At 44.0% G+C, this 25,963-nt stretch overlaps 1 protein-coding gene across 3 annotated transcripts in view; it reads right to left on the bottom strand.

Annotated features, from left to right (window-relative positions):
• LOC134909375 (otolin-1-like) overlaps nt 1–25,585 on the bottom strand; it is a 113,723-nt gene extending 88,138 nt beyond the window's left edge. The window contains exon 1 of one of the 3 annotated variants that reach the window (XM_063916179.1): nt 25,525–25,585. Coding sequence is in view for 1 of the 3 variants with exons in the window: in XM_063916178.1 (XP_063772248.1) it covers nt 17,839–17,896 (58 nt within the window). In the remaining 2 variants the exon portion in view is untranslated. Of the gene's footprint in view, nt 1–17,838; nt 18,099–25,524 lie in introns of those variants that run through there. The other 2 variants (XM_063916180.1, XM_063916178.1) reach the window with 2 other exon arrangements.
• Nucleotides 25,586–25,963: the final 378 nt, after the last annotated feature.

Below are 25,963 nucleotides of genomic sequence, written 5' to 3'. Positions count from 1 at the left end.
ACTGTGGGTGAAGGTGGTACCACAGTGCACTAATCTTTATGTCTCATACATGTATTGTGGGACACTGTTGATGAAATTGAACCACAACATTTGATTACTATTCCTGACTAATACACGTATTGTGTGATACTGTGGGTGAAGGTGGTACCACAGTAATATATTTTTGTACTCATCTCATACAAATATTGTGCCACACTGTTGGTTAAATTAAACTGCAGTGTTTGATTACTATTCCTGAGCCATACACGTATTGTGACACTGAAGGTGGTACATATTTTGTACAAATTGTGGTGTGTGCTGTACCCCACTTGGTTTGTGTTTGTTGATAGATATGGAGGATGAACAATTGAGAGGAGAGGCATAGACGGCTTAAGTCAGGGCATGTAAAATCAAAGAAAAAGTAAAAGTTGGATTAGTAAAAGTCAGATTAGTAAAATAATATAACCAATAAAAATTGTTGTCTATGCAATAAAGATCATCACCAATGCCCCCAATGATTAATTTACATTTTTAAAATCAAACAAATGAAATGAAATTACTAATCAATACTTTGCTCCACTACATGCATACTCTACCTCCCTTGGGGCCCCTGATCTAGTTACAGATAAAGACTTGTGTAATACCATTTTTGCTGATGTTGGTTTCATATTTGAAAAAAACATTTTTTTACAAAAACTGCTAAAATCACATGATTTGGCCTTTTTTTGTTCCTAGAGTGTTATTAACCCCAATAACATTCATTTCGAGGTCATTTTGACCACTGTACAAACAATGAAAAATATATATTGTACAATATATATTTTTAGATGCTGTAATCATCTGTACAGATTGTTTTCAGCCTCAATGTAGGATCAGTTCCTGAAAGATATTTTCAGCCTTGAGTAGGTAATCGCTTCATCCAGCTTTATGCAAGGTACAGTATGTAGAACCATGTAAATGTTTTTGACCAATATACAGGAAGGGGGGAGGGGGTGTTACGCACCACCGAGGAGGGTTAGGGCTAGGCTGCAGGGGTGAAGGGTTAGGGTCAGGCTGCTGAACAGGAGTCTTAGGGTTAGGGAGGTTAGGGATCAGGGATAGAATACTTACCTATTAGGTGTCGGGATCCTAAGGTTTGAGATGTCGGTATTATGACTACCTGCATCCCAAGCGCTGGGATACCGATACCATCCCATATATAATACCTCTATGACCTCAGGGGTACTGTATAGGACACTGGGCCATGCAGTTCTGTTATTTTGAGGGGAGAACAGTCTACAATATTAAATAACAGTATGGTTGAACATTTCCTTTTAGGCCTATAGCTTTTCGGCATAAACTGCAATTTATAAAAGCTGATTTATGAATATATTTTACAGTATTTGAAACAAATGATATATTTTTATATTTAATGTACTGAGTCTTGCAAAGACGGGTGAAGAGTCCTGAGGATCACATCCCATTTATTATAGTTCTACCATCCATTCATGGCATCTCTTTTTATTTTCATAATAAACCAAAACAAATCAGTTTCACTATGTTCATGTGAGATTAGTTCTTGCTTCTGTATCATTTGCTTTCCTTGCAGGTTCTTACACAAAATGTGCTATACAATTGAATTTATACTTGGCACACTCGGATCATGCATCATACATGATTCATTTTGTTTTATTAAGAATATTTAATAAAGCACAAACCACGTAAGATGCATAATCCAAGTACGGTAAATATATACAAAATGGAATGATGCTTACTGTAGGAAAATGTGAAGACGAATCTGTTGACCCTTGTGCGAGTGCTTTGGAGATGTTGTACTCATTCCAGTGAGAGCAGAAATAATCATTCTATTTCACATATCAAAACTGAAATACATTAGCTTCATATCAGAAACATGGGTGAAATGCAGCATGTTTCAGTATCAGTGTATTATGTGCCAGTAATTCCTGCCTTCAGCAAATGTTGCCTCTCATTTTATGGAGGAGTGTCAATCATCTCTTACTCCTCTCTGTAATAGATTACTTTCACTTTGATTTTCTGTCCTATCAGATATTGAAAAAATAATCAGGATCTCCTGACATCAGCTGTATTCTTTACATTAATAAAATGTGGGTCTCCATTAAAGGAGTATCATACTGAAAAAATGACCTGCAGGAAAAGGTAGTTTGTGGTGATCTGGACCTGATTTTATGTGGCATTCAAAGAGTTTGCCATTCAAAATGATGATGTTTGTTCCCTGGTTGTCAGAAGCCTTAGAGCCTTTTTATCACCTGATGAAAGATTTGTAGATTGTTGAACTCAGACCACAGTCTTCTTTCATGGGGACATATGGAAAAGTGCATTTGTACTGTAGGTGAATTTCAAACAATGTAAAACAAATATTGAACTGTATTACAGTATAATGACATATTTACTAAAATCAGTACTATTGTCATCATGATTTATTTAGGGCAGTGGTTCTCAAACTGGATGCGGCGAGACACACGCAGAGGTGTCCTAGGTTGGTGGTCCAGTACCAGATTTATTAAGCCTTGGAGAATGATAAATAGCACAGTGATAAAGTACCAACCAATCAGCTCCTAACTGTCATTTTTTTAAAACCCAGCCTGTAACATGGTAGTTAGGAGCTGGTTGGTTGGTACTTTATCACTATGCAATTTATCACTCTCAAAGGCTAGACAGAGGTTCCCAAACGCGGTCTTCTAGGCACCCCAATGGTCCTGGTTTTAAATGTTTCCATGCTTGGCCACAGGTGACTTAATTAGCATCTTAGTCAATTCGATTTAACCATCTGTGCTGAGCCATGGATATACCTAAAACCTGGACTGTTGGGGTGCCTTGAGGACCGCATTTGAGAACCTCTGGGCTAGATAAATGGGGGCATGTGTTTGAAAAATGACTGGAGCTGATTGGTTGGTACTTTTTCACGTGCAATATATCACTCTCTAAGGCTTGATAAATATGGGCCCAAATTATTTATGGTCAATGGGAAAGGCAAAACCAGTGACATTGGCTACCAATCATAAAATATGTGTGAGCAAACAGAACACAACCCTGTCCACCACCATCACATAACTGTACCTATGTGTGAAGTAATCATGTGTACTGGGGAGTAATGTGTGGAGTAATCATGTGTACTGGGGAGAAATGTGTGGCATAATCATGTGTACTGCAGAAGTAATGTGTGGCATATGCATGTGTACTGGGGTAGTAAAGTGTGGCATAATCATGTGTACTGGGGAGTAATGTGTTGAGTAATCATGTGTACTGTGGAGTAATGTGTGGTATAATCTAGTGATGAGCGGGTTCGGTTCCTCGGAATCCGAACCCGCCCGAACTTCAGCTTTTTTTACACGGGTCCGAGCAGGCTCGGATCCTCCCGCCTTGCTCGGTTAACCCGAGCGCGCCCGAACGTCATCATTCCGCTGTCGGATTCTCGCGAGGCTCGGATTCTATCGCGAGACTCGGATTCTATATAAGGAGCCGCGCGTCGCCGCCATTTTCACACGTGCATTGAGATTCATAGGGAGAGGACGTGGCTGGCGTCCTCTCCATTTAGATTAGAAGAGAGAGAGTGAGAGTGAGACACTTGATTTACTGGAGCTTAGGAGTACTCAGAGAGTGCAGAGTTTACTAGTGACTGACCAGTGACCACCAGTGCAGTTTTATTATATTATTATTTTATATAATCCGTTCTCTGCCTGAAAAAAAACGATACACAGTGACACAGTAACAGTATACCATATCTGTGCTCAGCCTCAGTGTGCTGCATCATCTATGTATATCTGACTGTGCTGAGTGCTCAGTGCTCACACAGCTTAATTGTGGGGGAGACTGGGGAGCAGTAGCAGGAGTACATATTATTTAACAGTGCACACTTTTGCTGCCAGAGTGCCACTGCCAGTGTGACTGACCAGTGACCACTGTCTGACCACCAGTATATTGTGATTGTCTGCCTGAAAAAGTTAAACACTCGTCGTGTGGTGTTTTTATTCTATAAACGCATTCTGCTGACAGTGTCCAGCAGGTCCGTCATTAATTATATAATATATACCTGTCCGGCTGCAGTAGTGATATATATATATATTTTTTATATCATTATCATCCAGTCTATATTTGCAGCAGACGCAGTACGGTAGTCCACGGCTGTAGCTACCTCTGTGTCGGCAGTCGCTCGTCCATCCATAATTGTATACCACCTACCTGTGGTTTTTTTTTTTCTATCTTCTTGATACTAGTAGCTTACTTTAGAAGTCTGCAGTGCTGACAGTGTCCAGCAGGTCCGTCATTATAATATATACCTGTCCGGCTGCAGTAGTGATATATATATATTTTTTATATCATTATCATCCAGTCTATATTAGCAGCAGACGCAGTACGGAAGTCCACGGCTGTAGCTACCTCTGTGTCGGCAGTCGCTCGTCCATCCATAATTGTATACCACCTACCTGTGGTGTTTTTTTTTTTTTTCTATCTTCTTGATACTACTAGTTAACTAGTAGCTTACTTTAGGAGTCTGCAGTGCTGCTGACAGTGTCCAGCAGGTCCGTCATTATATAATATATACCTGTCCGGCTGCAGTAGTGATATATATATATTTTTTATATCATTATCATCCAGTCTATATTAGCAGCAGACGCAGTACGGTAGTCCACGGCTGTAGCTACCTCTGTGTCGGCAGTCGCTCGTCCATCCATACCTACCTGTGGTGTTTTTTTTTTTTTCTATCTTCTTGATACTACTAGTTGCTTACTTTAGGAGTCTGCAGTGCTGCTGACAGTGTCCAGCAGGTCCGTCATTATATAATATATACCTGTCCGGCTGCAGTAGTGATATATATATATTTTTTATATCATTATCATCCAGTCTATATTAGCAGCAGACGCAGTACGGTAGTCCACGGCTGTAGCTACCTCTGTGTCGGCAGTCGCTCGTCCATCCATAATTGTATACCACCTACCTGTGGTGTTTTTTTTTTTTCTATCTTCTTGATACTACTAGTTAACTAGTAGCTTACTTTAGGAGTCTGCAGTGCTGCTGACAGTGTTCAGCAGGTCCGTCATTATATAATATATACCTGTCCGGCTGCAGTAGTGATATATATATATTTTTTATATCATTATCATCCAGTCTATATTAGCAGCAGACGCAGTACGGTAGTCCACGGCTGTAGCTACCTCTGTGTCGGCAGTCGCTCGTCCATCCATAAGTATACTAGTATCCATCCATCTCCATTGTTTACCTGAGGTGCCTTTTAGTTGTGCCTATTAAAATATGGAGAACAAAAATGTTGAGGTTCCAAAAATAGGGAAAGATCAAGATCGACTTCCACCTCGTGCTGAAGCTGCTGCCACTAGTCATGGCCGAGACGATGAAATGCCATCAACGTCGTCTGCCAAGGCCGATGCCCAATGTCATAGTACAGAGCATGTAAAATCCAAAACACCAAATATCAGTAAAAAAAGGACTCAAAAATCTAAAATAAAATTGTCGTCGGAGAAGCGTAAACTTGCAAATATGCCATTTACCACACGGAGTGGCAAGGAACGGCTGAGGCCCTGGCCTATGTTCATGGCTAGTGGTTCAGCTTCACATGAGGATGGAAGCACTCAGCCTCTCGCTAGAAAAATGAAAAGACTCAAGCTGGCAAAAGCACAGCAAAGAACTGTGCGTTCTTCGAAATCCCAAATCCACAAGGAGAGTCCAATTGTGTCGGTTGCGATGCCTGACCTTCCCAACACTGGACGTGAAGAGCATGCGCCTTACACCATTTGCACGCCCCCTGCAAGTGCTGGAAGGAGCACCCGCAGTCCAGTTCCTGATAGTCAGATTGAAGATGTCAGTGTTGAAGTACACCAGGATGAGGAGGATATGGGTGTTGCTGGCGCTGGGGAGGAAATTGACCAGGAGGATTCTGATGGTGAGGTGGTTTGTTTAAGTCAGGCACCCGGGGAGACACCTGTTGTCCGTGGGAGGAATATGGCCATTGACATGCCAGGTGAAAATACCAAAAAAATAAGCTCTTCGGTGTGGAAGTATTTCAACAGAAATGCGGACAACATTTGTCAAGCCGTGTGTTGCCTTTGTCAAGCTGTAATAAGTAGGGGTAAGGACGTTAACCACCTCGGAACATCCTCCCTTATACGTCACCTGCAGCGCATTCATCATAAGTCAGTGACAAGTTCTAAAACTTTGGGCGACAGCGGAAGCAGTCCACTGACCAGTAAATCCCTTCCTCTTGTAACCAAGCTCACGCAAACCACCCCACCAACTCCCTCAGTGTCAATTTCCTCCTTCCCCAGGAATGCCAATAGTCCTGCAGGCCATGTCACTGGCAATTCTGACGAGTCCTCTCCTGCCTGGGATTCCTCCGATGCATCCTTGCGTGTAACGCCTACTGCTGCTGGCGCTGCTGTTGTTGCTGCTGGGAGTCGATGGTCATCCCAGAGGGGAAGTCGTAAGACCACTTTTACTACTTCCACCAAGCAATTGACTGTCCAACAGTCCTTTGCGAGGAAGATGAAATATCACAGCAGTCATCCTGCTGCAAAGCGGATAACTGAGGCCTTGGCAGCCTGGGCAGTGAGAAACGTGGTTCCGGTATCCATCATTACTGCAGAGCCAACTATAGACTTGTTTGAGATACTGTGTCCCCGGTACCAAATACCATCTAGGTTCCATTTCTCTAGGCAGGCGATACCGAAAAAGACTCACCAGTGTCCTAAAAAATGCAGTTGTACCCAATGTCCACTTAACCACGGACATGTGGACAAGTGGAGCAGGGCAGACTCAGGACTATATGACTGTGACAGCCCACTGGGTAGATGTATTGACTCCCGCCGCAAGAACAGCAGCGGCGGCACCAGTAGCAGCATCTCGCAAACGCCAACTCGTTCCTAGGCAGGCTACGCTTTGTATCACCGCTTTCCAGAATACGCACACAGCTAAAAACCTCTTACGGCAACTGAGGAAGATCATCGCAGAATGGCTTACCCCAATTGGACTCTCCTGTGGATTTGTGGCATCGGACAACGCCAGCAATATTGTGTGTGCATTAAATCTGGGCAAATTCCAGCACGTCCCATGTTTTGCACATACCTTGAATTTGGTGGTGCAGAATTTTTTAAAAAACGACAGGGGCGTGCAAGAGATGCTGTCGGTGGCCAGAAGAATTGCGGGACACTTTCGGCGTACAGGCACCACGTACAGAAGACTGGAGCACCACCAAAAACGCCTGAACCTGCCCTGCCATCATCTGAAGCAAGAAGTGGTAACGAGGTGGAATTCAACCCTCTATATGCTTCAGAGGTTGGAGGAGCAGCAAAAGGCCATTCAAGCCTATACAACTGACCACGATATAAGAGGTGGAATGCACCTGTCTCAAGCGCAGTGGAGAATGATTTCAACGTTGTGCAAGGTTCTGCAACCTTTTGAACTTGCCACACGTGAAGTCAGTTCAGACACTGCCAGCCTGAGTCAGGTCATTCCCCTCATCAGGCTTTTGCAGAAGAAGCTGGAGACATTGAAGGAGGAGCTAACACAGAGCGATTCCGCTAGGCATGTGGGACTTGTGGATGGAGCCCTCAATTCGCTTAACAAGGATTCACGGGTGGTCAATCTGTTGAAATCAGAGCACTACATTTTGGCCACCGTGCTCGATCCTAGATTTAAAACCTACCTTGGATCTCTCTTTCCGGCAGACACAAGTCTGCTGGGGTTCAAAGAACTGCTGGTGAGAAAATTGTCAAGTCAAGTGGAACGCGACCTGTCAACATCTCCTCCTTCACATTCTCCCGCAACTGGGGGTGCGAGGAAAAGGCTCAGAATTCCGAGCCCACCCGCTGGCGGTGATGCAGGGCAGTCTGGAGCGACTGCTGATGCTGACATCTGGTCTGGACTGAAGGACCTGACAACGATTACGGACATGTCGTCTACTGTCACTGCATATGATTCTCTCCCCATTGAAAGAATGGTGGAGGATTATATGAGTGACCGCATCCAAGTAGGCACGTCAGACAGTCCGTACTTATACTGGCAGGAAAAAGAGGCAATTTGGAGGCCCTTGCACAAACTGGCTTTATTCTACCTAAGTTGCCCTCCCACAAGTGTGTACTCCGAAAGAGTGTTTAGTGCCGCCGCTCACCTTGTCAGCAATCGGCGTACGAGGTTACATCCAGAAAATGTGGAGAAGATGATGTTCATTAAAATGAATTATAATCAATTCCTCCGTGGAGACATTCACCAGCAGCGATTGCCTCCACAAAGTACACAGGGAGCTGAGATGGTGGATTCCAGTGGGGACGAATTGATAATCTGTGAGGAGGGGGATGTACACGGTGATATATCGGAGGATGATGATGAGGTGGACATCTTGCCTCTGTAGAGCCAGTTTGTGCAAGGAGAGATTAATTGCTTCTTTTTTGGTGGGGGTCCAAACCAACCCGTCATTTCAGTCACAGTCGTGTGGCAGACCCTGTGCCTGAAATGATGGGTTGGTTAAAGTGTGCATGTCCTGTTCATACAACATAAGGGTGGGTGGGAGGGCCCAAGGACAATTCCATCTTGCACCTCTTTTTTCTTTCATTTTTCTTTGCGTCATGTGCTGTTTGGGGGTGTTTTTTGGAAGGGCCATCCTGCGTGACACTGCAGTGACACTCCTAGATGGGCCAGCTGTTTGTGTCGGCCACTAGGGTCGCTTAGCTTAGTCACACATCTACCTCATTGCGCCTCTTTTTTCTTTGCGTCATGTGCTGTTTGGGGGGTGTTTTTTGGAAGGGCCATCCTGCGTGACACTGCAGTGCCACTCCTAGATGGGCCAGGTGTTTGTGTCGGCCACTAGGGTCGCTTAGCTTAGTCACACAGCTACCTCATTGCGCCTCTTTTTTTTCTTCTTTGCGTCATGTGCTGTTTGGGGAGTAGTTTTTTGAAGGGCCAGCCTGCGTGACACTGCAGTGCCACTCCTAGATGGGCCAGGTGTTTGTGTCGGCCACTTGGGTCGCTTATCTTACTCACACAGCTACCTCATTGCGCCTCTTTTTTTCTTTGCGTCATGTGCTGTTTGGGGAGTGTTTTTTGGAAGGGCCATCCTGCGTGACACTGCAGTGCCACTCCTAGATGGGCCAGGTGTTTGTGTCGGCCACTAGGGTCGCTTATCTTAGTCACACAGCTACCTCATTGCGCCTCTTTTTTTCTTTGCGTCATGTGCTGTTTGGGGAGTAGTTTTTTGAAGGGCCATCCTGCGTGACACTGCAGTGCCACTCCTAGATGGGCCAGGTGTTTGTGTCGGCCACTTGGGTCGCTTATCTTAGTCACACAGCTACCTCATTGCGCCTCTTTTTTTTCTTCTTTGCGTCATGTGCTGTTTGGGGAGTGTTTTTTGGAAGGGCCATCCTGTGTGACACTGCAGTGCCACTCCTAGATGGGCCAGGTGTTTGTGTCGGCCACTTGGGTCGCTTATCTTACTCACACAGCTACCTCATTGCGCCTCTTTTTTTCTTTGCGTCATGTGCTGTTTGGGGAGTGTATTTTGGAAGGGCCATCCTGCGTGACACTGCAGTGCCACTCCTAGATGGGCCAGGTGTTTGTGTCGGCCACTTGGGTCGCTGAGCTTAGTCATCCAGCGACCTCGGTGCAAATTTTAGGACTAAAAATAATATTGTGAGGTGTGAGGTGTTCAGAATAGACTGAAAATGAGTGGAAATTATGGTTATTGATTATGGTTATTGAGGTTAATAATACTTTGGGATCAAAATGACCCCCAAATTCTATGATTTAAGCAGTTTTTTAGGGTTTTTTGGAAAAAAAAACCGAATCCAAAACACACCCGAATCCGACAAAAAAAATTCGTTGAGGTTTTGCCAAAACGCGTTCGAACCCAAAACACGGCTGCGGAACCGAACCCAAAACCAAAACACAAAACCCGAAAAATTTCCGGTGCTCATCACTAGTATAATCACGTGTACTGGGGAAGGAATGTATGCAGTGTCGGCAGGGCCGAAACTAGGAGTTTTGGCACCCGGGGCAAGCCATTAACTTAGCGCCCCCCCTCGCATTCAAGTGTATATGTATATATATATATATATATAGAGATGAGCGCCTGAAATTTTTCGGGTTTTGTGTTTTGGTTTTGGGTTCGGTTCCGCGGCCGTGTTTTGGGTTCGAACGCGTTTTGGCAAAACCTCACCGAATTTTTTTTGTCGGATTCGGGTGTGTTTTGGATTCGGGTGTTTTTTTCAAAAAACACTAAAAAACAGCTTAAATCATAGAATTTGGGGGTCATTTTGATCCCAAAGTATTATTAACCTCAAAAACCATAATTTACACTCATTTTCAGTCTATTCTGAATACCTCACACCTCACAATATTATTTTTAGTCCTAAAATTTGCACCGAGGTCGCTGTGTGAGTAAGATAAGCGACCCTAGTGGCCGACACAAACACCGGGCCCATCTAGGAGTGGCACTGCAGTGTCACGCAGGATGTCCCTTCCAAAAAACCCTCCCCAAACAGCACATGACGCAAAGAAAAAAAGAGGCGCAATGAGGTAGCTGTGTGAGTAAGATTAGCGACCCTAGTGGCCGACACAAACACCGGGCCCATCTAGGAGTGGCACTGCAGTGTCACGCAGGATGGCCCTTCCAAAAAACCCTCCCCAAACAGCACATGACGCAAAGAAAAAAAGAGGCGCAATGAGGTAGCTGTGTGAGTAAGATTAGCGACCCTAGTGGCCGACACAAACACCGGGCCCATCTAGGAGTGGCACTGCAGTGTCACGCAGGATGTCCCTTCCAAAAAACCCTCCCCAAACAGCACATGACGCAAAGAAAAAAAGAGGCGCAATGAGGTAGCTGTGTGAGTAAGATTAGCGACCCTAGTGGCCGACACAAACACCGGGCCCATCTAGGAGTGGCACTGCAGTGTCACGCAGGATGTCCCTTCCAAAAAACCCTCCCCAAACAGCACATGACGCAAAGAAAAAAAGAGGCGCAATGAGGTAGCTGACTGTGTGAGTAAGATTAGCGACCCTAGTGGCCGACACAAACACCGGGCCCATCTAGGAGTGGCACTGCAGTGTCACGCAGGATGTCCCTTCCAAAAAACCCTCCCCAATCAGCACATGATGCAAAGAAAAAGAAAAGAAAAAAGAGGTGCAAGATGGAATTGTCCTTGGGCCCTCCCACCCACCCTTATGTTGTATAAACAAAACAGGACATGCACACTTTAACCAACCCATCATTTCAGTGACAGGGTCTGCCACACGACTGTGACTGATATGACGGGTTGGTTTGGACCCCCCCAAAAAAAGAAGCAATTAATCTCTCCTTGCACAAACTGGCTCTACAGAGGCAAGATGTCCACCTCATCTTCACCCTCCGATATATCACCGTGTACATCCCCCTCCTCACAGATTATCAATTCGTCCCCACTGGAATCCACCATCTCAGCTCCCTGTGTACTTTGTGGAGGCAATTGCTGCTGGTCAATGTCTCCGCGGAGGAATTGATTATAATTCATTTTAATGAACATCATCTTCTCCACATTTTCTGGATGTAACCTCGTACGCCGATTGCTGACAAGGTGAGCGGCGGCACTAAACACTCTTTCGGAGTACACACTTGTGGGAGGGCAACTTAGGTAGAATAAAGCCAGTTTGTGCAAGGGCCTCCAAATTGCCTCTTTTTCCTGCCAGTATAAGTACGGACTGTGTGACGTGCCTACTTGGATGTGGTCACTCATATAATCCTCCACCATTCTATCAATGTTGAGAGAATCATATGCAGTGACAGTAGACGACATGTCCGTAATCGTTGTCAGGTCCTTCAGTCCGGACCAGATGTCAGCATCAGCAGTCGCTCCAGACTGCCCTGCATCACCGCCAGCGGGTGGGCTCAGAATTCTGAGCCTTTTCCTCGCACCCCCAGTTGCGGGAGAATGTGAAGGAGGAGATGTTGACAGGTCGCGTTCCGCTTGACTTGACAATTTTGTCACCAGCAGGTCTTTCAACCCCAGCAGACTTGTGTCTGCCGGAAAGAGAGATCCAAGGTAGGCTTTAAATCTAGGATCGAGCACGGTGGCCAAAATGTAGTGCTCTGATTTCAACAGATTGACCACCCGTGAATCCTTGTTAAGCGAATTAAGGGCTGCATCCACAAGTCCCACATGCCTAGCGGAATCGCTCCCTTTTAGCTCCTTCTTCAATGCCTCCAGCTTCTTCTGCAAAAGCCTGATGAGGGGAATGACCTGACTCAGGCTGGCAGTGTCTGAACTGACTTCACGTGTGGCAAGTTCAAAGGGCATCAGAACCTTGCACAACGTTGAAATCATTCTCCACTGCACTTGAGACAGGTGCATTCCACCTCCTATATCGTGCTCAATTGTATAGGCTTGAATGGCCTTTTGCTGCTCCTCCAACCTCTGAAGCATATAGAGGGTTGAATTCCACCTCGTTACCACTTCTTGCTTCAGATGATGGCAGGGCAGTTTCAGTAGTTTTTGGTGGTGCTCCAGTCTTCTGTACGTGGTGCCTGTACGCCGAAAGTGTCCCGCAATTCTTCTGGCCACCGACAGCATCTCTTGCACGCCCCTGTCGTTTTTTAAAAAATTCTGCACCACCAAATTCAAGGTATGTGCAAAACATGGGACGTGCTGGAATTTGCCCATATTTAATGCACACACAATATTGCTGGCGTTGTCCGATGCCACAAATCCACAGGAGAGTCCAATTGGGGTAAGCCATTCCGCGATGATCTTCCTCAGTTGCCGTAAGAGGTTTTCAGCTGTGTGCGTATTCTGGAAAGCGGTGATACAAAGCGTAGCCTGCCTAGGAAAGAGTTGGCGTTTGCGAGATGCTGCTACTGGTGCCGCCGCTGCTGTTCTTGCGGCGGGAGTCCATACATCTACCCAGTGGGCTGTCACAGTCATATAGTCCTGACCCTGCCCTGCTCCACTTGTCCACATGTCCGTGGTTAAGTGGACATTGGGTACAACTGCATTTTTTAGGACACTGGTGAGTCTTTTTCTGACGTCCGTGTACATTCTCGGTATCGCCTGCCTAGAGAAGTGGAACCTAGATGGTATTTGGTAACGGGGGCACACTGCCTCAATAAATTGTCTAGTTCCCTGTGAACTAACGGCGGATACCGGACGCACGTCTAACACCAACATAGTTGTCAAGGCCTCAGTTATCCGCTTTGCAGTAGGATGACTGCTGTGATATTTCATCTTCCTCGCAAAGGACTGTTGAACAGTCAATTGCTTACTGGAAGTAGTACAAGTGGGCTTACGACTTCCCCTCTGGGATGACCATCGACTCCCAGCGGCAGCAACAGCAGCGCCAGCAGCAGTAGGCGTTACACGCAAGGATGCATCGGAGGAATCCCAGGCAGGAGAGGACTCGTCAGAATTGCCAGTGACATGGCCTGCAGGACTATTGGCATTCCTGGGGAAGGAGGAAATTGACACTGAGGGAGTTGGTGGGGTGGTTTGCGTGAGCTTGGTTACAAGAGGAAGGGATTTACTGGTCAGTGGACTGCTTCCGCTGTCACCCAAAGTTTTTGAACTTGTCACTGACTTATTATGAATGCGCTGCAGGTGACGTATAAGGGAGGATGTTCCGAGGTGGTTAACGTCCTTACCCCTACTTATTACAGCTTGACAAAGGGAACACACGGCTTGACACCTGTTGTCCGCATTTCTGGTGAAATACCTCCACACCGAAGAGCTGATTTTTTTGGTATTTTCACCTGGCATGTCAACGGCCATATTCCTCCCACGGACAACAGGTGTCTCCCCGGGTGCCTGACTTAAACAAACCACCTCACCATCAGAATCCTCCTGGTCAATTTCCTCCCCAGCGCCAGCAACACCCATATCCTCCTCATCCTGGTGTACTTCAACACTGACATCTTCAATCTGACTATCAGGAACTGGACTGCGGGTGCTCCTTCCAGCACTTGCAGGGGGCGTGCAAATGGTGGAAGGCGCATGCTCTTCACGTCCAGTGTTGGGAAGGTCAGGCATCGCAACCGACACAATTGGACTCTCCTTGTGGATTTGGGATTTCGAAGAATGCACAGTTCTTTGCTGTGCTGCTTTTGCCAGCTTGAGTCTTTTCATTTTTCTAGCGAGAGGCTGAGTGCTTCCATCCTCATGTGAAGCTGAACCACTAGCCATGAACATAGGCCAGGGCCTCAGCCATTCCTTGCCACTCCGTGTGGTAAATGGCATATTGGCAAGTTTACGCTTCTCCTCCGACAATTTTATTTTAGGTTTTGGAGTCCTTTTTTTTCTGATATTTGGTGTTTTGGATTTGACATGCTCTGTACTATGACATTGGGCATCGGCCTTGGCAGACGACGTTGCTGGCATTTCATCGTCTCGGCCATGACTAGTGGCAGCAGCTTCAGCACGAGGTGGAAGTGGATCTTGATCTTTCCCTAATTTTGGAACCTCAACATTTTTGTTCTCCATATTTTAATAGGCACAACTAAAAGGCACCTCAGGTAAACAATGGAGATGGATACTAGTATACAATTATGGACTGCCTGCCGACTGCAGACACAGAGGTAGCCACAGCCGTGAACTACCGTACTGTACTGTGTCTGCAGCTAATATAGACTGGTTGATAAAGAGAAGATGTCTATGTAACTATGTATGTATAAAGAAGACTGAAAAAAATCCACGGTTAGGTGGTATACAATTATGGACGGACTGCCTGCCGAGTGCAGACACAGAGGTAGCCACAGCCGTGAACTACCGTACTGTACTGTGTCTGCAGCTAATATAGACTGGTTGATAAAGAGAAGATGTCTATGTAACTATGTATGTATAAAGAAGAATGAAAAAAAACCACGGTTAGGTGGTATACAATTATGGACGGACTGCCTGCCGAGTGCAGACACAGAGGTAGCCACAGCCGTGAACTACCGTACTGTACTGTGTCTGCAGCTAATATAGACTGGTTGATAAAGAGAAGATGTCTATGTAACTATGTATGTATAAAGAAGAATGAAAAAAATCCACGGTTAGGTGGTATTACAATTATGGACGGACTGCCTGCCGAGTGCAGAGACACAGAGGTAGCCACAGCCGTGAACTACCGTACTGTGTCTGCTGCGACTGGATGATAAATGATATAAAAAATATATATATATCACTACTGCAGCCGGACAGGTATATATTATATATTATATAATGACGGACCTGCTGGACACTGTCTGTCAGCAGAATGAGTTTTATTTTTATAGAATAAAAAAAAAAAACACACAAGTGAAGTCACACGACGAGTGTTTAACTTTTTCAGGCAATCACAATATAAGTATACTACTAACTATACTGGTGGTCAGTGTGGTCAGGTCACTGGTCAGTCACACTGGCAGTGGCACTCCTGCAGCAAAAGTGTGCACTGTTTAATTTTAATATAATATGTACTCCTGGCTCCTGCTATAACCTATAACTGGCACTGCAGTAGTGCTCCCCAGTCTCCCCCACAATTATAAGCTGTGTGAGCTGAGCAGTCAGACAGATATATAATATATATAGATGATGCAGCACACTGGCCTGAGCCTGAGCAGTGCACACAGATATGGTATGTGACTGACTGAGTCACTGTGTGTATCGCTTTTTTCAGGCAGAGAACGGATATATTAAATAAACTGCACTGTGTGTCTGGTGGTCACTCACTATATAATATATTATGTACTCCTGGCTCCTGCTATAACCTATAACTGGCACTGCAGTAGTGCTCCCCAGTCTCCCCCACAATTATAAGCTGTGTGAGCTGAGCAGTCAGACAGATATATATAATATTAAATATAGATAATAGATGATGCAGCACACTGGCCTGAGCCTGAGCAGTGCACACAGATATGGTATGTGACTGACTGAGTCACTGTGTGTATCGCTTTTTTCAGGCAGAGAACGGATATATTAAATAAACTGCACTGTGTGTCTGGTGGTCACTCACTATATAATATATTATGTACTCCTGGCTCCTGCTATAACCTATAACTGGCACTGCAGTAGTGCTCCCCAGTCTACCCCACAATTATAAGCTGTGTGAGCTGAGCAGTCAGACAGATATATATAATATTATATATAGATAATAGATGATGCAGCACACTGGCCTGAGCCTGAGCAGTGCACACAGATATGGTATGTGACTGACTGAGTCACTGTGTGTATCGCTTTTTTCAGGCAGAGAACGGATATATTAAATAAACTGCACTGTGTGTCTGGTGGTCACTCACTATATAATATATTATGTACTCCTGGCTCCTGCTATAACCTATAACTGGCACTGCAGTAGTGCTCCCCAGTCTCCCCCACAATTATAAGCTGTGTGAGCTGAGCAGTCAGACAGATATATATAATATTAAATATAGATAATAGATGATGCAGCACACTGGCCTGAGCCTGAGCAGTGCACACAGATATGGTATGTGACTGACTGAGTCACTGTGTGTATCGCTTTTTTCAGGCAGAGAACGGATATATTAAATAAACTGCACTGTGTGTCTGGTGGTCACTCACTATATAATATATTATGTACTCCTGGCTCCTGCTATAACCTATAACTGGCACTGCAGTAGTGCTCCCCAGTCTCCCCCACAATTATAAGCTGTGTGAGCTGAGCAGTCAGACAGATATATATAATATTATATATAGATAATAGATGATGCAGCACACTGGCCTGAGCCTGAGCAGTGCACACAGATATGGTATGTGACTGACTGAGTCACTGTGTGTATCGCTTTTTTCAGGCAGAGAACGGATATATTAAATAAACTGCACTGTGTGTCTGGTGGTCACTCACTATATAATATATTATGTACTCCTGGCTCCTGCTATAACCTATAACTGGCACTGCAGTAGTGCTCCCCAGTCTCCCCCACAATTATAAGCTGTGTGAGCTGAGCAGTCAGACAGATATATATAATATTATATATAGATAGATAATAGATGATGCAGCACACTGGCCTGAGCCTGAGCAGTGCACACAGATATGGTATGTGACTGAGTCACTGTGTGCTGTGTATCGCTTTTTTCAGGCAGAGAACGGATTATAAAGTAAACTGCACTGTCCTCACTAGTAAACTCTCTCCACTCAGTCTCTACACTTCTACAGTAACAGTACTCCTCCTAGTCAGCTCCAGTAAATCTCTCTCAGTCTCTTATAATCTAAATGGAGAGGACGCCAGCCACGTCCTCTCCCTATCAATCTCAATGCACGTGTGAAAATGGCGGCGACGCGCGGCTCCTTATATAGAATCCGAGTCTCGCAATAGAATCCGAGCCTCGCGAGAATCCGACAGCGTCATGATGACGTTCGGGCGCGCTCGGGTTAACCGAGCAAGGCGGGAAGATCCGAGTCGCTCGGACCCGTGAAAAAAAACATGAAGTTCTGGCGGGTTCGGATTCAGAGAAACCGAACCCGCTCATCTCTAATATATATGTATATATATATATAGCAGCAAAAGATGCGGCACTGAAGCTGATTCTCCGTAATTAAGAGACACACACGGTCCTGCATTTGAAACGCAGGACCGTGTGTGTCTCTTAATTACAGAGAACCAGCTTCAGTGCCGCATCTTTTACTTCTGTATCTACTTACACCTGCATGCTGACCAACAGGGACCCTCCCCAGCGAGCCTGCAAAGGGGCTTGCTGCGCTCGCCACCCCCCCATCCCCCCGACGACATTCCGCTCCCGGGATACCAGCGTCGGTATGCCCGGTCACGCATACCACACCCATACAGATATGTAGTGACACACCTAATCACATACAATCACACACATGCACACATTCATACACACATATAGCAGTCAAAGAAACATACAGTGCCCTTCCCTGAGTTATACTCACTGTTAAGGCTGTGCTGCTCTTCTCCCCTCCTCTCTCCCACGCTGTTGCTGGCTGGCATGGTGGCACTGTGTGTGCAGTGCCGTTTAGCCCCGCCCCCTTTTTGGACCTAGAATTTCATGTTCACTGCAGCAGTGGCTGCAATGATTAAAGGCTCTAGCAGTGGGGTGAGGGGTGGGGGAGTAGTAATTTGTCCCCCATGCCCCCTCTTAGTGCTGCTCTGCTGTGCCGATCACAGCACGCTGCAGAGATGAAACTGAAAGTAAAGTACAGCTCCCGGCAGCAAAGGCTGCTGGGAGATGTAGTTTATTTTCAGTGTCATCTCTGCGATGCGCTGCGATGCGGTGTGTGTGCCTGCCTGGCTAGGCGCGAGCTCCGCCGGCTGTAACAAGGTATCGCTGCCGCAAAGGGAAGGGGGCGTTAGGGGGGGTTAAAGTGACAGTCTCTGCGCCCCCTCCAGTCTGGCGACCAGGTCACATGCCCCCCTAGCCCCCGCCTAGTTTCGGCTCTGGTGTCGGACTGGAGCATGAAGGGCCCACTGTGGGAATGCAGTAGTAGGGACCCATGTTCAGGAGTGTGGCCAGTCTCTACTTTGTGTGCATGGTCTGGGCTGTTTGATAAATATATATATATAGTAAATACTGCTAGTGCATGCATGAAAATATACCAGACAGACCCCAGAAATGCACTGTAAAAAAAGACACCATAGTCATATGCAGCATAAGGTAACAATGTATAATTCACAGTCCGGAACCTGATCCCTAGAAGAGGAGGTGGGCCTCCAGGCAGTAGGGCCCACTGGAGGGTTTCCCCTGTACCCCTGTGGGCCAGTCCGACCCTGGATGTGTGACATACTCATGCGTACTGGGGAGTAATGTGTGGCATAATCATGTGTACTGGGGAGTAATGTGTGACATAATCATGTGTACTAGAAAGTAATGTGTGACATACTCATGCGTACTGGGGAGTAATATGTGACATAATCATGTGTACTAGAAAGTAATGTGTGACATACTCATGCGTACTGGGGAGTAATGTGTGGCATAATCATGTGTACTGGGGAGTAATGTGTGGCATATTCATGTGTACTAGGGAGTAATATGTGACATAATCATGTGTACTAGAAAGTAATGTGTGACATACTCATGCGTACTGGGGAGTAATGTGTGGCATAATCATGTGTACTGGGGAGTAATGTGTGGCATATTCATGTGTACTAGGGAGTAATGTGTGACATAATCATGTGTACTAGAAAGTAATGTGTGACATACTCATGCGTACTGGGGAGTAATGTGTGGCATAATCATGTGTACTGGGGAGTAATGTGTGACATAATCATGTGTACTAGAAAGTAATGTGTGACATACTCATGCGTACTGGGGAGTAATATGTGACATAATCATGTGTACTAGAAAGTAATGTGTGACATACTCATGCGTACTGGGGAGTAATGTGTGGCATAATCATGTGTACTGGGGAGTAATGTGTGGCATATTCATGTGTACTAGGGAGTAATGTGTGACATAATCATGTGTACTAGAAAGTAATGAGTGACATACTCATGCGTACTGGGGAGTAATGTGTGGCATAATCATGTGTACTGGGGAGTAATGTGTGGCATATTCATGTGTACTAGGGAGTAATGTGTGACATAATCATGTGTACTAGAAAGTAATGTGTGACATACTCATGCGTACTGGGGAGTAATGTGTGGCATAATCATGTGTACTGGGGAGTAATGTGTGGCATATTCATGTGTACTAGGGAGTAATGTGTGACATAATCATGTGTACTGGGGTTGTAATGTGTGACATACAGGATTCATGTGTACTGGGGAGTAATTTCTGACATAATCATGTGTACTGGGGAGTAATGTGTGACATAATCATGTGTACTGGGGCAGTAATGTGTGACATATTCATGCGTACTGGGGAGTAATGTGTGGCATAATCATGTGTACTGGGGAGTAATGTGTGGCATATTCATGTGTACTAGGGAGTAATGTGTGACATACATGTGTACTGGGGAGTACTGGGGAGTAATGTGTGACATACATGTGTACTGGGGAGTAATGTGTGACATACAGTATTCATATGTACTGGGGAGTAATGTGTGACATATTCATGTGTACTGGGGAGTGATGTGTGACATATTCATGTGTACTAGGGAGTAATATGTGACATAATCATGTGTGCTAGGAAGTAATGTGTGGCATAATCATGTGTACTGGGGCAGTAATGTGTGACATATTCATGCGTACTGGGGAGTAATGTGTGGCATAATCATGTGTACTGGGGCAGTAATGTGTGACATATTCATGTGTACTGGGGAGTGATGTGTGACATATTCATGTGTACTAGGGAGTAATATGTGACATAATCATGTGTGCTAGGAAGTAATGTGTGGCATAATCATGTGTACTGGGGCAGTAATGTGTGACATATTCATGTGTACTGGGGAGTAATGTGTGGCATAATCATGTGTACTGGGGAGTAATGTGTGACATATTTATGTGTACTGGGGAGTAATGTGTGACATATTCATGCGTACTGGGGAGTAATGTGTGACATATTCATGTGTACTGGGGAGTAATGTGTGACATATTCATGCAGGGGCGTTTCTACAGAGGAGGGGGCCCGTGTGCACCTCCGGGTGGGCCCCCTCCTCTGCACGGTGCTGCAGACGGCGTAGTAGACTCCGGCACTGTGCCGGAGTCTACTGCGCATGCTCAGATCTCCGGAAACATGGCGCCCGCCATGATCCGGAGACCAATTTGGCTACCGCGCATGCGCGGCGGCCATTTTGGCGGTGACTTTCACCGCGTTTGCCGCTCCCGGCGCTGGACTCCGGAAAGGTAAGTATTAAAATGGGTGCAATGGGTGCGGTGTGGGCCCCCATGGACCCAGGGGCCCGTGTGCACCACACCCATTGCACACATTATAGAAACGCCAGTGTATTCATGTGTACTGGGGAGTAATGTGTGACATATTCATGCGTACTGGGGAGTAATGTATGGCATAATCATGTGTACTGGGGAGTAATGTGTGGCATAATCATGTGTACTGGGGAGTAATGTGTGGCATAATCATGTGTACTGGGGAGTAATGTGTGGCATAATCATGTGTACTGGGGAGTAATGTGTGGCATAATCATGTGTACTGGGGAGTAATCTGTGGCATATTCAAGTGTACTAGGGAGTGATGTGTGATATAATCATGTGTACTGGGGTAGTAATGTTTGACATACAGGATTCATGTGTACTGGGGAGTAATTTCTGACATAATCATGTGTACTGGGGAGTAATGTGTGACATAATCATGTGTACTGTGGAGTAATGTGTGGCATAATCATGTGTACTGGGGAGTAATGTGTGGCATAATCATGTGTACTGGGGAGTAATCTGTGGCATATTCAAGTGTACTAGGGAGTGATGTGTGACATAATCATGTGTACTGGGGTAGTAATGTGCGACATACAGGATTCATGTGTACTGGGGAGTAATTTCTGACATAATCATGTGTACTGGGGAGTAATGTGTGGCATAATCATGTGTACTGGGGAGTAATCTGTGGCATATTCAAGTGTACTAGGGAGTGATGTGTGACATAATCATGTGTACTGGGGTAGTAATGTGTGACATACAGTATTCATGTGTACTGGGGAGTAATGTGTGGCATATTCATGTGTACTAGGGAGTAATGTGCGGCATAATCATGTGTACTGGGGTAGTAATGTGTGACATATTCATGTGTAATGGGGAGTAATGTGTGACATATTCATGTGTACTGGTGGGGTAGTAATGTGTGATATAATCATGTGTACTGGGGAGTAATGTGTGACATATTCATGTGTAATGGGGAGTAATGTGTGGCATATTCATGTGTACTAGGGAGTAATGTGAGATATAATCATGTGTACTGCGGAGTAATGTGTGACATATTCATGTGTATTGGGAAGTAATGTGTGACATAATCATGGGTACCGGGGAGTAATGTGTGGTATATAATCAGTTCCTTATTATTTATATTTATTATTTATTAACATTTAATTATAAAGCATATTTATATTTCTGCGTTTATTTTCTTAAAATGTATATTATAGTTATTCTGGTTTTGTGCTTTTAACACTGGTTTATTTAAAAATAAAAAAAGACATATAGTTAAAGTTAAGTATATGAACTCAATTGTTATTGGTGGTACTGGCTGCATTAAGGGGCACCAGCTAAATTCTTGTCTATGGCACCAAATTGGTCAGTGCCAGTTCTGAAATTGATTTCTTACATCTGAATTTATGGGATTATTTTATTCAGCACCCACAAAAACATATGGGAGGATATTCCAGCTTTGGTAGACTTCAGATCTAATGTAGGTCTTTGATTTTAAATGTGATTCACACCAATATTCTACTGTTTACAAAATGCCATTTCATTAAAGAAAACTTTCACCAGAAATAGAAATGACTTCTAATGAGTAGAATTTTGTTTCCATTACTTCAAAGCGTTCAGAGACCCGAAAACATACTGTATGCTTCCCACAAAGGAAAACATCTCTCTTTGGTAATGTTAAAGTGTTTATAAAATCCTTTGTTTTGCTTATAAAGAAAGCCTAACAGTGATTGTACAGTATTGCTCGAAGCGCAATAGACTCCATGAATACGACACTCTTGAACTTCAGCCTTTTCTGAGGCACACAATGTTCCTTCATCTGCATGAGCAAATGAAGGTGGTTTACACGATCAATATTACAGGGGGGAACTTGCTGTGATAAGCCAGTGCCAATAACTCCTCCAGAGATCACAGTACCTCAGAAGTCCGTCTGGATCTGAGAACAGTTCAGGAGAGTCTCAATCTCTAAGAGTCAGAGAACCAGATGGAGCACGAAATGAAACCTGTCCCATTGACTTTTCTTTGCTGAAGCCATTTGCTTTCTTTCTAAATCCCTGAATGCCAGAGAACAATCTCTGCCATTGTAAATGATGTGCTACTTTGACAATTACCAGGGTTATGAACTCTGTGGCGCAGTACGGCTGAGTATCAGTTGGAAAGACTACAGAAACTAAGAACAGCGGCTCCATTACCAAAAGAATAGACACATGCCAGAAGAAAATGGAGTATACTATAATAGTGTGTAGGTCACATGTGCCATATTACATGCTTGTTAACTCGTATACAACTATACAATACAACTCAGCTAAATAATAGCATAGTACAATCCTCAAAGTTCAAGAAAATTCTTACATTTATTCATGATGATGATTCTGCTATAAACATTGTATAAGGTGATATGGAAATATGTGTTTGATCCTGATATGAATGTCCACTCCAATATTTCAGTACAAAGCAAATTATGCAATATTCTCTCACCAATTTCGGGTAAACTTTTTATCCTGCAAGTAAACTGGACTAGTTTTAACCAGCTATTAGTTAATGATACACACAGGTTGAGTATCTCTTATCCAAAATGCTTGGGACCAGAGGTATTTTGGATATCGGATTTTTCCGTATTTTGGAATAATTGCATACCATACTGAGATATCATGGTGATGGGAGCCAAGTCTAAGCACAGAATGCATTTATGTTACATATACACCTTATACACACAGCCTGAAGGTAATTTTAGCCAATATTTTTTGTAACTTTGTGCATTGAACAAAGTGTATCTACATTCACACAATTCATTTATGTTTCATTTACACCTTATACACACAGCCTGAAGGTCATTTAATACAATATTTTTTATAACTTTGTGTATTAAACAAAGTTTGTGTACATTGAGCCATCAAAAACCAAAGGTTTCACTATCTCACTCTCACTCAAAAAAGTCCATATTTCGAAATATTCCGTATTTCGGAATATTTGGATATGGGATACTCAACCTGTATTAGTGTTCCTACAGTATTTATTTTACTTTATCAAATCCCAAGTTAGAACCCCTTTTTCCTTCCACAGCAAAGGCTTAAATGATTATACAACAATAATACAGCAACCTACAGTACAGTATTGAAAGAATAATGGGGGTAATTCCAAGTTGATCGCAATAGCAAATTTCTTAGCAGTTGGGCAAAACCATGTGCACTGCAGGGGGGACAGATATAACATTTGCAGAGAGAGATAGATTTGGGTGGGTTATTTTGTTTTTGTGCAGGGTAAATACTGTCTGCTTTATTTTTACAGTGCAATTTAGATTTCAGTTTGAACACACCCCACCCAAATCTAACTGTCTCTGCACATGTTATATCTGCCACACCTGCAGTGCAAATGGTTTTGCCCAACTGCTAACAGATTTGCTGCTGTGATCAACTTGGAATTACCCCCAATGTCAGTATAAACATTTAACACTTGCTTCTCTTTTCTGTTTTCTGTTAGTAATATTTCTTCATTTTTTTTTTCTTTTTCAGTTTCTTAATGTCTATTTAATGTCTATTTTAAAAATGCCATATTAGTTTTCCATTTGTTACAGGCATGCTCCCATTTGCTCATTAACTTTGTTAATGTTTATTTAAACATAAGTGCATTTTTGCATTCAATTGTAGAATTAATGTTACTTGCATATACTGAGCGGGAGTTTTATTAAAGAGTAATTAGATGGTAATGTACAGTATATGAATTAGTAAACTGCATTCAGATCCGTCTGTTATGTAACGCACCACATGACTTCTGCACAAGAAAGAGAGTCTGATCCATCTTGCAGTAAGCTGGGGCCTTGGAGAATAGGCAGATGTTACGCTCTCACTGCTTGTTAGTGACCTAGAGGTTGGTGGTTCTGAGTAAAAGGCGTTGCAGTTATACAGGTAAGGAAGGAACAATACAGATAAGTAGGAATTATTCAGAAAGTGAAAGACAGGGAGCTCTGTGTCTGATTACTGTGGTTACAGCAATAATTATTTAAACAAAACCCTTAGAGAACTTTGTGCATGAAACTTTAATAAAAACAAATAATAATAACTAGATAAAAGTATATGGTTCAGTGAAAAAGGATCATGTTTGTTTTGTTTGATACTCTACAGGGCCATCTGTATTCTAAAACAATGAGTATATTGTTTTATTTTAGCATGGATTGGCCATATGTATCAAAAGGGTGACTGTTATCCAGGTATATCAGAACCTGTGTGATGCATTCGCATTACACCTAGTCCTTTAGCTGAGCAGGAATGCTCTTACTGAACAGTGGGGGTAATTCTGAGTTGATCGCAGCAGGAAATTTTTTAGCAGTTGGGCAAAACCATGTGCACTGCAGGGGAGGCAGATATAACATGTGCAGGGAGAGATAGATTTGGGTGTGGTGAGTTAAATCTGCAATCTAAATTGCAGTGTAAAAGTAAAGCAGCCAGTATTTACCCTGCACAGAAACAAAATAACCCACCCAAATCTAACTCTCTCTGCAAATGTTATATCTCCCCCCTGCAGTGCACATGGTTTTGCCCAACTGCTAAAAAATTTCCTGCTGCAATCAACTTGGAATTACCCCCAGTGTGCTCAGACTTGCTGGTCACGGATTGTGTTTTGCTGTAAAATAAAGATATTTCAATTGCAGCAACAGTGCCGGCAAATTACTCTGTGCAATTGCAGTTTTCAAAACAACTGCTCACAAAATGCTGATCAGCCTACCAAATACATAAGCCAAATGCTTTATTCTCACATTGCAAATGAAAACTAATGACAAAATAGGCAGCATCATTATTATTTCTTACCTTATGTTCTTACCTTTGGCTTTTTATCATGGATACAGTTCTTGGAAGGAACATTGAAACATCCATCATGAAAACAAATCTATTTAATTGCTTTCGTCATTCCTGTCTTAGCCAATAGAATTGGGAAGGGCAGCAGTCAACCCCCAGTGATTTGATAAGTCTGTAAAAGTAATACACATTAAGGTGAAATCTGAGGCAATGCAAATGTACTGCCCCCTGCTCTGTTATACACTCTGCTGCATCTTTGCAATGCCACAAACAGGGTGCCAGACAAAACATAAGGTTACTAGGTTTACAGCACTCACTGTGGATGTGAATTGGTATGAATGGTGAGGTGACAATGCTGGAACTGTTCTTTTCCCTGAAGTTCTAAAGAGTGAAAAAAAATCTAAATTTATTACTTTTAATAACATTACAAGTACAATACATGCTGTACCTC

This window comes from Pseudophryne corroboree, chromosome 4 (assembly GCF_028390025.1).
Source record: "Pseudophryne corroboree isolate aPseCor3 chromosome 4, aPseCor3.hap2, whole genome shotgun sequence".
NCBI classification, from domain to species: Eukaryota; Metazoa; Chordata; class Amphibia; order Anura; family Myobatrachidae; genus Pseudophryne; species Pseudophryne corroboree.
This window is presented reverse-complemented; position numbering and strand designations above follow the sequence as displayed.